This window comes from Rhinolophus sinicus, linkage group LG03, assembly GCF_036562045.2.
Source record: "Rhinolophus sinicus isolate RSC01 linkage group LG03, ASM3656204v1, whole genome shotgun sequence".
Classification (NCBI taxonomy): Eukaryota; Metazoa; Chordata; class Mammalia; order Chiroptera; family Rhinolophidae; genus Rhinolophus; species Rhinolophus sinicus.
Genome location: NC_133753.1, coordinates 99,526,863 through 99,543,253, shown reverse-complemented (window position 1 = coordinate 99,543,253; position 16,391 = coordinate 99,526,863). Strand labels below are relative to the sequence as shown.

Genomic DNA, 16,391 nt, shown 5'->3' with positions numbered 1-16,391 from the left:
AAACCAAAAACAACAAAAGAACAAGATAAACAAATGAGAAACAGAAACTCATAGACACAGACAATAGTTTAGTGGTTACCAGAGGGTAAGGGGGGTGGAGGGTGGTAGATGAGGGTAAAGGGGATCAAATATATGGTGATGGAAGGAGAACTGACTCTGGGTGGTGAACACACAATGGGATTTATAGATGATGTAATACAGAATTGTACACCTGAAATCTATGTAACTTTACTAACAATTGTCACCCCAATAAACTTTAATTAAATAAATAAAAAGAAAAAATAAAAAGAACAGAAGAAAAAAAAAAGTAAGCCCCCTGCTTATCACAATATCTGGGGTAAGGTAGATGCTCAAAACTTTCTGCTGAGTGAAGGGATGGAAGAAAGAACAGATCTGTCCCAGTAACAGTGTGTTGGATAAGATTAAAATCACATTTATAGCATTTTCTTACCTTGACTGCATAGTTATTAAGTGGATCTTTTGCATATGAAGCTGTGTAGTAGACGGCATCTCCTGCCTCACAACACGGCTTGTCACTGGTGAGCCTGAAATCTGACCAGCTGTCCACCCCAAAACGGAGTTGGTCTTTCTGCCCAGCCATGAAGATGTCTTCACATTTAACAGCCAGTCTCTTCAAGGTGTCTGTATGAAGGCTTCGGATCTTCCCCACCACTTCTTCCTGACTCTCAAGTCCTCGATAAAGTGCTTGTCTCTGTGGCTTCTGGATGCCCTGGGCCTGTCTGCAGGAGGGGCCACGCCGACTGGACAGGGATTCCATGCTGTTAGAGCATCTGTCCTTAATACTGACAGTGGTTAAGCTACAGATGCTGTTTGCTGCTGAGGGGACGGGGCGCTCCTTGTGCAAAGGTCTCTCCAAGGAGTCGTAAGACTCAATGTCCAGTCCCTTGAGTTCATAACTGACAGAAGAGCCAGCACTGCTAGTATCCCAGTTGGGATCAATATCGTAGGTGGGATTAGCCATAACACAAAGACTAGTTCCTATGGATTTTTGGAGGTCTTTGGAGGTTGGCTCTGTATTGGCTCTTATGATCATTTTCTTTGGCAGTGGGGGTGGGGTAGGTTGGGAATCATTAGGTGCTTCTTGGTCTGTTTTCCCATCAAAGGTAATGGCATCATCCAAAGCTCCCTTAGGCTGCCGTGGATGCTTGGGAGGGATCATAGCTGCTCTAGATTGCCCTGGATTGTTTGAAAAGAAAGAAAGGAAAAAGAATAGGTAAGTAAAGTTTTCTTTATTGTTATGTAATTGAAACTTAAGCAGAAAGATGTGAGATGGCCATAAGAACGTGAGAAGTCAGTGCCTTAATTCCAAATTGTAGAAGGAAAAAAACCAATGAACAAACAGCTAACTATTGAAGGTAGAGCCCAATACTTAGTGGGAACAACAAATGTGAACAATTGCTCAGCATTTCTGTGACACAGGGACAGGGAGGTTGGCTGTTTTTAAACAGGAACCCAGATTCTCCACTCCTGACCCTGAGGGCTGTATTCACCCCTCTATTCTGTATTTGTAGAATACCAAAGAGTGACAGACACTAAAACAACTGCATTGTGAGAGAGCAAACATAATAGCATTTGTGGATTAAAAAATATTTGGGAGCATTATCAACAACAATTAAAACTAGACCACCAGAAACAATGAGACCACTAGATAAGTGCTCAGAAGATACTATTCTGTTCTTTTAAATTTGTTCCAAAGTTACACTGTATTGTAACTTTGTTATTTTCAATCCAACACATATGAATATAATTTCATAAACCATGTTCTTTTATTTCATTACAGAGATGACTTCTGCCACTGCTTAAACTGGTCTGTGTATACGATTCCTGTGACTGTGGTCAGGAGACAGTGCATTTGAGTAGTCAACTGCTGTTCCAAACATCATTCACAAACTCGTACGTGATTCTGTTTTATTTGGAGGAGGGGGGCACATAAACTGTGATTTAAGAGATGCTACTTTTGAACATCTCTTATAAGCCCCAGTTATAGAGCCAGTTGTCTCTGCTTCCTTTGCAATACCTATGCCTAGAAGGTAAAACACATGTGTATGATCAATGACATCTTCAGGGCTTACGGTATATTGGGTAGAGGGCATTATTTTTTTAAAGACAGAGAAATACACCATGAAACTTTTAAGAAAGCTATTAAAATTAGTAATGTTATTGAGGCTTCTACTGAGTACCTCGGAGTTAGAGCACAGTGCTCTGTTACAGGTTGAATTATGTCCCTTCTCCCAAAATATGTTAAAGTCCTAACCCCTGATGATACCTGTGAATATGAGCTTATTTAGAAACAGGGTCCTTGTAGAGGTCATCAAGTTAATATGGAGTCATTAGGGTGGGCCCTAATCCAATATAACTGGTGTCCTTATAAGAGCAAAGCGACACATGAAGACACACAGGGAGAACACTATGACATGGCAGAGGCAGAGGCTGAAGTGAGGTAGCTGCCAGCCAACGATGCCAGGAGTGTGGTGGCCACCGGACTCTAGGGGGAGGCAGGAAGGGCTCCACCCAGCGTCCCAGAGCGAGCGTGATCTCAGACTCCCAGCCCCCAGAGCTGTAGGAGAACACATTCCTCTTATGTTCAGCCCTAGGAAATGAATACATGCTCCTACTGATGATCAGACAGCCTAGAAGGCACTGATGGTCCTGAGGATGACAATGAATAAAGAGGGTAGTTTGTTTTATTAAAAATATGTCCTCATAGCAATGCTAAGGGTAATCACCAATATATACGGTGACTATAATACCTATATATTCCAATTTCCACACAGACAACTCTGCTCAAGAATACCTACGAATCTATACAAACTATGGCAATATATACAGCAAATCCTGTTTCTCCATCAGTGGCATGTAGCAATTTTTCAAAAAGGATTAGAGCTATATTACACAAAAATATAAACAAAAAGATATGTATATAGATAGACAGCATGAGAATAAGAGAAAGAACATGAGAATGCTAAGCTCCAAGGGGGTCAGGACTTCTGTTTGATTCATTGTTGCATCCTTTATGTCAAGAACAGGGCCTGTATATAATAGATGCCCAATAAATATTTCTTGAATGACTAGAGGAATAAATACTTAGGCCTGAAAGATAAAAAGTAGTAAATTCGTACAGGTATCTATAATAAGAAAAGATATTGAATTAGTAATTTAAAAAATTCCCATAAAGAAAAGTCCAGGACATATGGCTTCATTGATGAATTCTACGAAAGATTTAAAGAAGTATTAAATCCAATCCTTCACAAACTCTTCCAAAAAAAACAGAAGTGAAGAGAAAACTTCCCAACTTGAAAAATGAGGCCAATGTCACCAACGTACCAAAAACCAGACAAAGACATTACAAGAAAACTAGAGATTAATATCCCTTATGAATATAGACACAAAAATCCTCAAGAAATGCTAGTAAACTGAATCCAGCAACATATAAAAAGGACTATATGCCATGACAAAGTTGTATTTATCCCAGAAATGCAAGATTGGTTTAACATCTGAATATCACTCAAGGTATTATACCATGTAAACAGAATAAAGGGGGAAAAAAACAAAATCCTCACATGACCACCTCAATAGGTGCAGAAAAAGCATTTGATAAAATTCAACATCTCTTCATGACAAAAACACTGAACAAACTGGGAAAAGAAGGGAACATCCTCAAACCTGATAAAGGGCACCTACAAAACACCAAGAGCTAATATTATACTTCATGGTAAAAAACTAGATGTTTCCTGCCTAAAATCAGGAGCAAGACAAGGATTTCCACTCACTTTTTTCTACATTGTCCTGGAGAACCTAGCAAGGAAATTAGAAAAGGGGAAAAAAAAAAAAAAAGCAGAAAAGAAGAAAAACTATCTCTATTCACAGGTGATATAATTTTACATATAGGAAAGCTAAAGAATCCGCAAAAAAAACAAAAACAAAAACAAAAAAACCACACAAAAACCACATTAGAACTAATATACTAGTTCAGCAAGGTTGCAGGATATAAAATCAATATAAAAATCAATTGTACTTCCATACATTAGCAAGGAACAATAAAAAAAATTAAGAACACAATTCCATTTACAATAGCATCAAAAACAATGAAGTATTTAGGAATAAATTTAACAAAAGAAGTACAAGATTTACACACTGAAAACTATCAAACATTGCTAAAGAAAATTAAAGATTAAATAAATGGAAACATATGTTATGGATGAGAGAATATGTTAAGATGGAAATACTTCCAAATTAATCTACAGATTTAATGTAATCCCTATCAAAATCCCAGCTGGCTTTCTTGCAGAAATTACGGGATGATCCTAAAATTCGTATGAAAATACAAGGGATCTAGAGTGGCCCCCAAAAAATCTTAGAAAAAGAGAACAAAGTGGGAGAATGCCCATTTCCCGATTTCAAAACTATAGTAATCAAGATGGTGGGGTACTGGCATAAAAAAAATGGAAGCATAGATAAATGAAATAGAATAAAGAGCCCAGAAATAAACCCTTATATTTATGGTTAATCAATTTTGAAAAAAACACAAAGACAATTCATTGGAGAATAGTCTTTTCACCAAATAATGTTGGGACCGCTGGATATGCATATGCAAAAAAATGAAGTTGGATCCCTACTTCATACTATACACAAAAATTAATTCAAAATGTTCCATCAAAGATCTAAATGTAAGAGTTAAAATTATAAAACTCTTAGGAGAAAACATAGGAATAAGTCTTTTCGACCTTAGATTAGGCAATGGTTTCTTAGATATGACACCTAAAGTACAAGTGACAAAAGAAAAATTAAATAAATTGGAGTTCATAAAATTAAAAACTTTTGTTCTTCAAAGGACAATTTCAAGAAAGTGAAAGGACAACCACTGAATGAGAGAAAATATGTACAGATTACATATCTGGTAAGAGACTTGTATTCAGAATTTATAAATAACTCTTACAATAAAAAGATAATAACCCATTCAAAGTGGGCAAAGGATTTGCACAGACTTTTCTACAAAGCAGATATATACACAAATGGCCAGTAAGCACATGGTAAAAATGCTCATTACTCATTAGATAAATGCATGCCAAAACCATTATACAACCCCACTTCACATCCACTAAACTAGCTATAATCAAAACGATAAGCAAGTGTTGGTAAGGATATGGAGAAATTCAAACACTTATACATTGCTAGTGGGAATCTAAAACTTGTACACAAATGTTCATAGCAACATTATTCATAATAGCCAAAAAGTAGGAATAACCCAAATTTCCAACTGATGAATAGATAAACAAATTGTAGTATAGTCATACAGGGGAATATTATGTAGCCATTAAAAAAAAAAAGAAGAGAGGACTTCCGGAAAAATGGCGGCGTGAGGTGAGCCTCTGTAAAGCTCCCCTGGAATTTACAAAGACTCAAACAACAAAAACTCCACAAAGGACTCCCTACACAGCAGACAGGCAAGACGAAGAGGCCCACTACCGACTGAAATCACCTACAGGTGGGAGATTCCCGCGAGTGGAGGGAGGAGGGAAGGGAGAAGTGCGCGGAGACGGAACCATGCGGGCGCAGGACGCAGACCTCGCTCAGTGCGCCGAGCTCGCTGCTTCCCGGAACTACCGCAGCGGCGGGAGAGGGAAGAATTCGGACTGCTAGGGCTCTGCCAGCGCTCCACAGGGCTGAGGGGACAGCATATAATACGGCTGAACCCAACGCTCACGGCAGAGACCTCGGAGAAAAGACTGAGGGAAAAAGGCTGAAAACGGTGGTTTAAGCCCGCACTGCTGAGCAGAGAACGGAGCCTTAGGCACTGAGACCAGCCGCCCCCTCCCTCCCCTCCCAGAGCTCGCCCCGCCCCCACCTGCCCGGTGCTAGAAGCGAAACAGTAGCAGTGTCCGATCAAAACAACAGAAAATTTGCTGTTTTGAGAACTGTGGACCGCAAACACAAATTCACAGCCCAACTAGTTCCAGCAAAGGGGAGAGAGCTGTGGAAGCAGGACCGGCTGTGGTGGTGGTCGCCGCCATTGCTCTGGGCCACCTCTCACAACTCACCCCGCCCCTGACCCCACCTATCTGGGCGGATCCCTGCAGGAGTAAACAGAACTGCTGAAATATACGGGCTCTGAATCAGGAGCTGGAAGAGCTTTGGAACATCAAAAGCTCTCTGCATACCCACCGGGACACTGCGCCCTGTGACCTAGACGAACTATTAACAAGGAGAAGCCCGTCTCCCAGGGAATCCCCCCATTGTGTGAGAAGTTGGAATAGTGCAGAGAAAACATAGCACTACCGTGTGGGAGAAGAAAAATAAGTTGCAGTTGGAGAAATAATAAAACATTCTACCAACAAGTACTGGCAAACAAAAGAAAGACCGCTTTCTATCAACCTGTTGCAGAAGTCACTCCTGTAGATGTCTAGGAAGAGAAATAGTAAACCAGTAATCGCCATGAATAACCAAGGCAACAAGATAGCTCAGAAAGAAAGTGAAAAATCTCCAGAGAAGGCACTTAAAGATACAGAAATATGTGACTTAAATGACAGAGAATTCAAGATTGCAGTTCTGAAAAACTCAACGAGATACAAGAAAACACAGATAGGCAGTTAAATGAACTCAGAAACTCAATCAAAGAACAGCATGAGCATTTTACGAAAGAGATTGAAATCTTAAAAAGAACCAAATAGAATTTCTGGAGATTAAGAACTCAATAGAAGAAATTAAGAATGAAATAACCAGCTTAGGTAGTAGAGTTGACCAGATGGAGGAAAGAATCAGTGACATCGAAGATAGAAACCTGGAAATGACACAGATAGAAGAAGAAAGAGACTTGAGACTTAAAAGAAATGAAAGAACTCTACAAGAACTTTCTGACTCCATCAGAAAGAGCAATATAAGAATAATGGGCATACCAGAAGGAGAAGAAAGAGAGAAGGAACAGAGAATATATTCAAACAAATTGTCGATGAGAACTTCCCAAATTTGTGGACAGAACTGGACCCTCGAATCCAAGAAGCAAATAGAACACCTAGTTACCTCAATCCCAACAGGCCTTCTCCAAGGCACATTGTATTGAAGCTGTCTAAAATCAACGACAAAGAAAGAATCCTCAAGGCAGCCAGGGAAAAGAAGACGGTAACTTACAAAGGAAAGCCCATTAGATTATCATCAGATTTTTCAGCAGAAACTCTACAAGCCAGAGGGAGTGGAACCAAATATTCAAACTATTGAAAGAGAGAAATCATGAGCCAAGAATAATATATCCAGCAAAGATATCCTTTAGATATGAAGGAGGAATAAAGACCTTTCCAGACATACAGAAGCTGAGGGAATTTTCTAATACACGACCTGCACTACAAGAAATACTAAAGGAGGCTATTTGACCACCATCAACAGGGACAATTTGTGGCAACCAAAACATAAAAAGGGGGAGAGTAAAGGCCTGACCCGGAATATGGGAATGGAGAAAGTAAGCGTGCTGAAAAAAAATGGAATACTCTAAATATCAAACTTTCTTTTACATAAACTTAAGGGTAACCACTCAAAAAAATCCAGAACTGAAATATATACTGAAATATGAGAAGAAACAGAGGGAAACATCATAGAATACCACCACACAGAAATAATAGACAACAACAAAAAGGCAAAGAAACAATGGAGACACAGCCTTACCAGAAAACTAAAGATAGAATGACAGGAAATCCTCACATATCAATAATCTCCCTAAATGTAAATGGACTGAACTCGCCAATAAAAAGGCACAGAGTAGCAGATTGGATCAAAAAACTAAACCCAACCATATGCTGTCTCCAAGAGACACATCTCAGCTACAAGGACAAGCATAGACTCAAAGTGAAAGGGTGGAAATTGATACTCCAAGCAAATGGTACCCAGAGAAAATCAGGTGTAGCCATAATGATATCAGATGAAACAGACTTCAAGGTGAAAAAGATAACAAGAGACAAAGATGGACATTTCATAATGGTGAAGGGACTGTACAACAAGAAGACATAACAGTCATCAATATTTATGCCCCCAATCAGGGAGCACCAAATACACCAAGCAACTACTAACAGAACTAAAGGGAGAAATTGACCAAAACACAATTATACTAGGGGACTTAAATACATCATTGACAGCTATGGATAGATCATCCAAACAGAAAATAAATAACGAAATAGTAGCCCTAAATGACACATTAGATGAAATGGACATAATTGACATTTATAGAGCACTTCATCCTAAAACATCAGACTATACATTCTTTTCTAGTGTACATGGAACATTCTCAAGGATAGACCATATATTGGGACATAAAATCAGTCTCAACAAATTTAAGAAGATTGAAATCATACCATGCATATTCTCTGATCACAAGGCTTTGAAATTGGATATCAAGTGTAAAAAGAAAGTGGGAAAACACAAATACATGGAGATTAAACAACATACTTTTAAAGAAGGACTGGGTCAAAGAAGAAATTAGAGGAGAGATCAAAAGATACATAGAAACAAATGACAATGAAAATACATCCTACCAAAATTTTTGGGATGCAGCAAAGCAGTTTTAAGAGGGAAATTTATCTCATTACAGGCCTATCTCAAGAAACAAGAAAACTCCCAAATAAATAACCTCATGTTACACCTTAAAGAACTAGAAAAAGAAGAACAAGTAAAACCCAAGGTCAGCAGAAGAAAGGAAATAACAAAAATTAGAGCAGAACTAAATGAAATAGAGAACAAAAAGACAATAGAAAAAATTAATGTGACAAAGAGCTGGTTCTTTGAAAAGATTAACAAAATTGACAAACCCTTGGCTAGACTTACTAAGATAAAAAGAGAGAAGACACTGATTAACAAAATCAGAAACGTAAAAAAGGAAGTTATCACGGACACCACAGAAATACAAAGGATCATCCAAGAATACTATGAAGGACTATATGCCACCAAATTCAACAACCTAGAAGAAATGGACAAGTTCTTAGAAACATATAGCCTTCCAAGGCTGAACCATGAAGAACTGGAAAATCTAAACAGACCGATCACCAGTAACGAAATTGAATCAGTCATCCAAAACCTTCCCAAAAGCTAAAGTCCGGGACCAGATGGCTTCACTAGTGAAATCTACCAAACCTTCAAAAAGGATCTAATACCAATCCTGCACAAACTCTTCCAAAAAATTGAAGAAGAGACAGTACTCCCTAACTCATTCTATGAGGCCAACATTACCCTGATACCAAAACCTGGTAAGGACAGCACAAAAAAAGCAAACTACAGACCAATATCTCTGATGAATACCGATGCAAAAATCCTAAATAAAATTCTAGCAAATCGAATACAACAATGCATTAAAAAGATTATTCATCACGACCAAGTGGGGTTCATCCCTGGGGCACAAGGATGGTTCAACATACGAATCCATCAATGTGATACATCACATAAACAAAATAAAGGACAAAAATCATATGATTATATCAATTGATGCAGAAAAGCATTTGACAAGATACAACATCCATTTATGATTAAAACACTTAATAAAATGGGTATAGAAGGAAAATACCTTAACATAATAAAGGCCATATATGACAAGCCCTCTGCTAATCTCATAATTAATGGAGAAAACTGAAGCCCTTTGCTCTACGTTCAGGAACACGACAGGGATGTCCCCTATCACCTCTGCTTTTCAACATAGTGTTGGAAGTCCTTGCCAGAGCAATCAGGCAAGAGAAAGAAATAAAAGGCATCCAAATTGGGAATGAAGAAGTTAAATTATCACTCTTTGCAGATGACATGATGCTATATATAGAAAACCCTAAAGACTCCACCAAAAAGCTATTAGAAACAATCAACGAATACAGTAAAGTTGCCGGCTACAAAATCAATGCACAAAATTCTATTGCCTTCCTATATACTAAGAATGAAATCTCAGAAAAAGAACTACAAAAACAATTCCTTCTGCAATTGCAACAAAAAGAATAAAATACCTAGGAATAAACTTAACCAAGGATGTGAAAGACCTATATGCTGAAAACTATAAGACTTTTTTGAAAGAAATTGAAGAAGACACAAAGAAATGGAAAGACATTCCGTGCTCATGGATTGGAAGAATCAACATAGTTAAAATGGCCATATTACCCAAAGCAATATACAGATTCAATGCAATCCCCATCAAAATCCCAATGGCATATTTTAAAGAAATAGAACAAAAAATCATCAGATTTGTTTGGAACCACAAAAGACCCCGAATAGCCAAAGCAATCTTAAGAAAAAGAACAATAATGGAGGTATCACACTTCCTGACTTTGGCTTGTACTACAGGGCTACAATAATCAAAACAGCATGGTATTGGCAGAAAAACAGACACATAGACCAATGGAATAGAATTGAGAACCCAGAAATAAAACCACATAAATATGGACAGATAATTTTTGACAAAGAAGCTAAAACATACAATGGAGCAAAGACAGCCTCTTCAATAAATGGTGCTGGGAGAATTGGATAGCCACATGCAAAAGAATGAAACTGGACTGCTATTTGTCACCATGTACCAAAGTTAATTCAAAATGGATCAAAGACTTAAGCATAAGACCTGACACAATAAACTGCATAGAAGAAAACATAGGTACTAAACTTATGGACCTTGGGTTCAAAGAGCATTTTATGAACTTGACTCCAAAGGCAATGGAAGTAAAAGCTAAAATAAACGAATGGGACTATATGAAACTTAAAAGCTTCTGCACAGCAAAAGAAACCATTGACAAAATAAAGAGGCCACCAACTGAATGGGAGAAGATTTTTGCAAACAGTGCCTCCGATAAGGGGCTAGTATCCAGAATATACAAGGAACTCATGCAACTCAACAACAAAAAACAAACAACCCAATTGAAAAATGGGCAGAGGACTTGAAGAGACATTTCTCCAAAGAGGACATACAAATGGCAAATAGACATATGAAAAATGCTCAACATCACTAATCATCAGAGAAATGCAAATCAAAACCACAATGAGATATCACCTCACCCCAGTCAGAATGGCTATCATCAACAAGACAAATAGTAACAAATGTTGGAGAGGCTGTGGAGAAAAGGAACCCTCATACACTGTTGGTGGGAATGCAGACTGGTGCAGCCGTTATGGAAGGCAGTGTGGAGGTTCCTCAAAAAATTACGAATAGAATTGCCATATGACCCAGCAATCCCTCTCCTGGGTATCTACCCAAAAATCTGAAAACATTTAGAGATAAAGACACGTCTGCTCCAATGTTCATTGCAGCTTTGTTTACTGTGGCCAAGACATGGAAACAACCAAAATGTCCTTCGATAGATGAAGGGATAAAGAAGTTGTGGTATATATACACAATGGAATACTATTAGGCAGTAAGAAAAGATGATATAGGAACATTTGTGACAACATGGATGGATCTTGAGAGAGTAATGCTGAGTGAAACAAGTCAGACAGAAAAAGCAGAGAACCATGTGATTTCACTGATATGTGGTATATAAACCAAAAACAACAAAAGAACAAGACAAACAAATGAGAAACAGAAACTCATAGACACAGACTGGTAACCACAGTTTAGTGGTTACCAGAGGGTAAGGGGTGTGGGGGGTGGGAGATGAGGGTAAGGGGATCAAATATATGGTGATGGAAGGAGAACTGACTCTGGATGATGAATACACAATGGGATTTATAGATGATGTATTACAGAATTGTACACCTGGAATCTATGTAACTTTACTAACAATTGTCACCCCAATAAATTTAATTTAAAAAAAAAAGAAGAAGAAGAGAAAAGGATCAAGTATATGAACAATAAAATGGCAATAACTACATCTATCAATAATTACTTTCAATGTAAATGGATTAAATGGATCAAAAGATAGGGGGGGCTGAATGGATAAGAAAACAAGACTTACATACACTGCCTACAAGAGACTCACTTTAGATCAAAAGATACACACAGACTGAGAGTAAACGGATGGAAAAAAAATATTTCATGAAAATGGAAACAAACAAAAAAGCTGAGGTAGCAATACTTACAGCAGAGAAAACAGACTTTAAAACAAAGGCTATAACAAGAGACAAAGAAGGACCCAGTAATCCCACTTCTGAGTATTTATCTGAAGAAACCCACAACACTTTTCTGAGGGGACGTGTGCATCCACATGTTCATTGCAGCATTGTTTACAATGGCCCAGATGTGGAGGCAGCCTGGGTGTCCGTTGATGGATGAATGGATAAAGAGGAGGTGGTACATATATACAATGGAATATTGGGTTCTTGCCACCTGCAGCAGCGTGGATGGACCTGGAGGGTATTGCTGAGTGGAGTCTGTCAGATGGAGAAAGACAGATGCAATTTGATCTCGCTTATATGTGGAATCTAAAGAAACAAACAGACAAACAAACAATCCTAAACAAACTCACAGATACAGAGAACAAAACTGATAGTTGCTAGATTGGAGGGGAGGGGGTTAAGGGAGTGGGTGAAAAAGATGAAGGGATTAAGATGTACAAATAGTTAAAAATAGTCATGGGGATGTAAAGTAAAGCACAGGGAATATAATCAATAATATGGTAATAACTATGTAAGGTACCAGGTGGGTACTAGACTTGTCAGGGGAATATCTTCTTAAATTATATAAATGTCTAACCACTATGTGGTACACCCGAAATTAATATATAATAATATTGAATGTCAACTGTAATTGAAAAATGTAAAAAGGTGAAGGGGAATAAGAGGTCCAAATTTCCAGGTATAAAACAAATAAGTCATGGGTCTGTAATGTACCACACAGGGAATATAGTCAATAATACTGTGATAGTGTGGTACGGTGTCAGATGGTTTCCGGGCTTATGGTGATCACTTCTTTAGTATATAAAGTTTGAATATCTATTGTGTACACATGAAACTATTGTAATACTGTATGTTAGCTATATTTTAATAAAAATCTTAAAACAAAAAAAGAAATGAAGTTCTGATGTATGCTACAACCAATATGAACCTTGAAAACATTATGCTAAGTGAGCGAAGCCAGTCACAACAGACCAATGTCATATGATTCCACTTATGAAATGTCCAGAGATATATAAATTCAGAGACAGAAGGTACATTAGTGGTTGCCAGGGGCTGAGGGAAGGGGAAAAAATGGAGAGCAACTGCTAGTGGGTTTTGGTTTAGGGTGATGAAATGTTCTGGAATTAGACGCTGGTGATGGTTGTAAAATTCTGTGAATATATGACAACTCACTAAACCGCACACTGTAAAAGGGTGAATTTTATGGTATGTAAATTATATTAATAAAGCAAACCAACAATCTATTCTTAGAAACCACCATAAACTCAGTTTTCAGTCACATCTTCCCAACCTCTGTGCCCTTGAAGCCTTAGCGTTTACTAAATTCTTCCTGTAGGTAAGGCTTCCCTCCCAGAGCTACCCTAGCCCTGCTTTACCTCAGCTAATGTGAGAAGTCAGAACCATAGTTTATTTACAAGACGACAGAGACACGCTTTGTAACCAAAGTCCATTTTCCAGTTGCTGACCCAGATCTTTGAGAGACGAAGTGAAATGAAGACAGTGAGAAGCAGAGAACCTCACAGCATCTCACCACGCCTGCCGACTACAGTGATCGTCTCCTGTCTCCACCGTCTCCAGCTCGTCTCTCTCCCTGCACTACCCACTAGAGAGATTTTTTAAAAACACTAAAGCCTATCATAGCACTCCTCTACTTAAAAAATTCTGCTCTTGATCATTTGAACTTGATCTGAAGATAGAATTTTCTTTGCTCAAGCACAGAGAACAAGCCTTTCCTGACCTCACCCTGGTGGTACCTATTTTTCTTATATCTCAAGTCGGAGCTACCAGGTAGCCTGCAGTTTCTGCAGCTCTTCTGGCTACTTCATGCCATGTCTATGCTCATGTTGACTCTCTTCCAGGAATGGTTTCCCTCTCTCATCTTTACACCCTGGTTCCAAGGAGTGTTTCCTACTCCACTCCCCAAAACTGACCTCTCCTTCCTTGGAACCTCAGATACATCCTGTGAACACCAAACACCTGTCCCTGTCTGAGTTCCCTATAGGTTTGCTCCCTGAGGGCAGGGAGTGCCTCTCATTTGTCTACTCTGGACACCAAGCAGAGTCTGGCTGAGAAGGGAATGGAGAGAGGGAGGGAGGGAAGGGATGAAGGAAAAGAGGAAGGGAGGAAAAAACTAGAAGCATGAACCTATTCTTGCTCCTTTCAATGTGGACCTCAGAAGGGCCTTTATGGGGTGAGAAATTTTCTACCCATTTCTCTAATTTAGAACAAACAAAAATAATCATGGATGTGGAAGGAACGGAGGATTCCAAAGTGCTTTTTTCCCCATTACCTCAGAACTGGCAAGTGAGACAAGGTCAAGGTCTGTCCCCACAGCAGCTCTTTAATGCTTATCAGAGAAGGTGGAAGAGGGCTGATCCTGCCGCTTTCCACCACCTGGAGAATGAAGTCCAGACTCCTCAGCAATTGGTTAAGGCTCTCAGCCTTATTTACCACTACTTCTCATCAAACTCTCCCACTCAAATCACCCACTCCCTGTTCTTGTAATATGCTCCATGTTTCTATGTTTACATCTCTGTCTTAGCACTGGTGTCCTGGGCTAAGCCCAGCTGAAACGGCCCATCTCCCTACTCTCTACTCCCCACCTCCAAGCTGGGAGTATCACTTCTTCCTTTGTGTTCTTAGAACTTTTTGCTTCACTATAGCATTTTTAACCTTTTATATAATGACACTTTTTTTCTTTTTTTAATATTCTCTCAGAACCTGGCATGGTGTGAGACACAGCGGCACACAGTAAGTGGCTGCTGGACTGAAGCACAGAGAGCAGAGCTGCTAATCATTCCAAAATGAAAATGGACAGCCAAGGCAGCAAGGAAATGAAAACAACTAACGGTGGCTTCCTTCCCAAATGGCAGGATCCGATCTCCGGGGAGCTGAGGGGAGTTCCTCACGGGAATCAGAAACATCTGCATTCCATACGACACCAGAGTGTTCCAGTCCGTACAAGTAGGTCTAGCCATTCTCCCAAATTGAAAAGTGTTTTGTGTTCTTATTTTTATTTTTCCAAGAAAAACAAGTTCTCCTAATTGAATTCCAATCATCTGGGTCATTGTTTTAAAAGCTTGGTATCTTAGCGCTTTTTAGTTTAAACTTTGAATCCTGCATACCCCGGTCAGGACTCTGGGATCAGACGCTGAGCTTGGCTTTCAGCAGGCCTGATATAACATCACACACTCTACATTCTTGTGGCACACCAGCTCTCTAAAAAGAAAATAAATAAATAAAAAATAGACTGTGTTCTAAATCTTACCTTGCTATAGACAAAAAAAGGTTTTTGGGACAAATACGTTTGACTAAAGCACTCTCAAACCTTACTTTCCCCTCTTCCTGAGCCTCCATACTCTTATCTCTTTACTTTCTTCCTGCTTGAAAAAGTCTTCAGACTTATAAATAAGGCCCTATATCATGTCCTGAAATGCAAATGAGGACAACTGGATTAAAAGTGAATAATGAATCTACTTTGAATAAGACAAAGGAGTGTTAAAATGCCTCAGCAGGGAAATGATTGTTATGAAGCTCTTAAAACTTAAAAGACTGGTACAATACATACTATGAAAATAAGAAAAACATTATTTATAAAGATCAACATTTTAAAGATGAAAAACTCAAAATAATAACTATGTTATTATAGAGATCTACTGAGAGGCACTAGCACTGAAGATACGTTAGGGACAAATCACAGCCAAGGTTTGCTTTAAGACCTGACAGTCGTCACCAGGGTGCCAGGGAGTAACGGCACATCAGGATGACCCATTGGGACAGGAGCAGTGTGCTAATGAGCACAGTCCGCAAGACAGGACGGCCATGGGCCCACCTCAGTGTCACCGCCTGAGTCATCGCGTAGGGAGCGCCCAGAATGATCTTTTGAAAATCCTAATCATGTCCCTTTTCGAGTGACTCTCAGCTCCTATTAGGTAAAAGACAAACTCATTGTGATATATGCATACCATTTATGGCCTAGCCTTGCTTTTCCCCTCTCTCTCATTTCCCCCACTCTGCCCTCTCTCACTCTGCACTTAAACTACCCTGAATTAATTACTTGTGTTAATTGAACATTCACTGCTCTGTTAAGCTCCAACCCTCTGGTAAACCCCTCCAGACAGAGGCTTTCATTAAACCCTTAAATATCTGTACCGAAGCGACTATCACGTGGGCCCCAAAGAGTGCAGCCCTACGTCTGTCTTTCCCAAGCCTGGGAGTCCCCGCTATTTCCAGCGCCCAGCCTGGGGCCCGGGCCATGGCTGGTGTTCAAAAACGTTTGCTGAATGAAAGTGTGGAAACCAAAATAAATGGAACAT

At 39.1% G+C, this 16,391-nt stretch overlaps 1 protein-coding gene across 14 annotated transcripts in view; it reads right to left on the bottom strand.

Moving 5' to 3' along the window:
- PEAK1 (pseudopodium enriched atypical kinase 1) overlaps positions 1–16,391 on the bottom strand; it is a 348,119-nt gene that overhangs the window by 33,519 nt on the left and 298,209 nt on the right. For 13 of the 14 annotated variants that reach the window (XM_074328311.1, XM_074328322.1, XM_074328313.1 and 10 more), the window contains one exon: positions 452–1,197. In XM_074328311.1, the coding sequence (XP_074184412.1) occupies positions 452–1,197 (746 nt within the window). Of the gene's footprint in view, positions 1–451; positions 1,198–16,391 lie in introns of those variants that run through there. The other variant, XM_074328324.1, reaches the window with a different exon arrangement.